We start from the raw sequence: 1,356 nt of genomic DNA on the forward strand, positions 1-1,356 counted from the left end.
TCAATTTTAAAGCCACAGTTTACACCGTCAAAGCTGATCATTAATCCTCCACATCTGAGTTTTAATGTTAAGATTTCTGATCTACCCATACAGTGTTGAGATGTTGGGCAACACTATGATGACTTCATGACTGTGTGGCTGCTGAATCGTGGGATCGGCAACCAATGTCTCGTTTCTTTTTTGTCACACCTCCTGTCAAAATGACTGAACTTCATTCTGTCTCTGGTTTACTACAATCTCTCTCCTTCCCAGGTGTTCACGTATTTCAGCAGATTTCTAGCTGTGAATTGGACAGTGAGACTGGAGAAGTTCATGGATATCGACGGTTTGGTTATGATGGAGAAGAATTCATATCACTGGACTTGAAGACACTGACATGGCGGTACACAGAGAAAGCTTCCAGCTTCAAGCAAAATTGGGACCCAGGCAAACATCGATTACACTTCAGTGAAAATTTACTCACCGACATTTGTCCTCAGTGGTTGAAGGACTATTTGAACTACGGGAGGAGCTTCCTGGAGAGAAAAGGTAGAATCACAAGCCCCTTTGTAGTTGTGATGTGTTCTTCTCTCCTTCTTCCTCACTTCTGTTTTTATTTTTTGGTTTTATTGTCTTTGCAGATCTTCCCTCAGTGTCTCTCCTCCAGAAGACTGCCTCCTCTCCGGTCACATGCCACGCTACAGGTTTCTGCCCCGACAGAGCCGACTTGTTCTGGACCAAAGATGGAGAGGAGCTTCATGAGGACGTGGACAAAGGAGAGATCCTCCCCAACCATGATGGAAGCTTCCAGATGAGTGTTGACCTGAAGGTTTCATCCATCGCACCTGAAGACTGGAAGAGATACAACTGTGTGTTTCAGCTGTCTGGTGTCAAAGACGACATCAGAACCAAACTGGACAAAGCAGTGGTCATGACCAACGGGGGTAAGTTGGTCAGAATGCTGGAGTCTGGAAATGAAACATATTTGTCATTGTGCTGCAGTAGAGATGAAATCTGAGGGTTGTGTTTCAGTTACAGTTTCTCCGTCAGGGTTTCCTGCTGGTGCTGTCATTGGAGGAGTTGTAGTTCTGCTGCTGCTGCTGCTGCTGCTGGTGCTCTGCATCGCTGGACCCTTTATCTGGAGAACGAGATATAACGGTACTCAGCAACACAAGAACAGTTGTCCTGCCTTTACATTCAAAGCAGATATCTATAAAAATATTTCCAACAAGTTATAGATAAATCATTTTAACTGCAATCATCTCTCAACTTTATTTTAGGGTTCGGCCCTGCTAACAGTGAGTTTATCCCTCAGTCAAAATGAAACATTAATTTCATTTTTCTATCGGATATTTACCGGAGTTCTGTAATCAACTG

The 1,356-nt window shown here is 43.7% G+C and overlaps 1 protein-coding gene across 1 annotated transcript; it reads left to right on the top strand.

The window, feature by feature from the left end:
- The first annotated feature begins 180 nt into the window (after positions 1–180).
- LOC103375489 (major histocompatibility complex class I-related gene protein-like) lies at positions 181–997 on the top strand. The gene is made up of 2 exons (XM_008305789.1): positions 181–528; positions 621–997. The coding sequence occupies exons 1-2, from the start codon at positions 201–203 to the stop codon at positions 995–997; spliced, it is 705 nt and encodes a 234-aa protein (XP_008304011.1). The 5' UTR covers positions 181–200.
- Positions 998–1,356: the final 359 nt, after the last annotated feature.

Source organism: Stegastes partitus, unplaced genomic scaffold (genome assembly GCF_000690725.1).
Source record: "Stegastes partitus isolate 25-593 unplaced genomic scaffold, Stegastes_partitus-1.0.2 Scaffold2625, whole genome shotgun sequence".
Taxonomy (NCBI): Eukaryota; Metazoa; Chordata; class Actinopteri; family Pomacentridae; genus Stegastes; species Stegastes partitus.

Excerpts from the sequence above, each read along its gene's own strand:
- LOC103375489 (XM_008305789.1), top strand. The coding sequence starts at position 201 with ATGACTGAACTTCATTCTGTCTCTGGTTTACTACAATCTCTCTCCTTC. Across the intron at positions 529-620 it reads GAGCTTCCTGGAGAGAAAAG|ATCTTCCCTCAGTGTCTCTC; the intron begins GTAGAATCACAA and ends TTGTCTTTGCAG.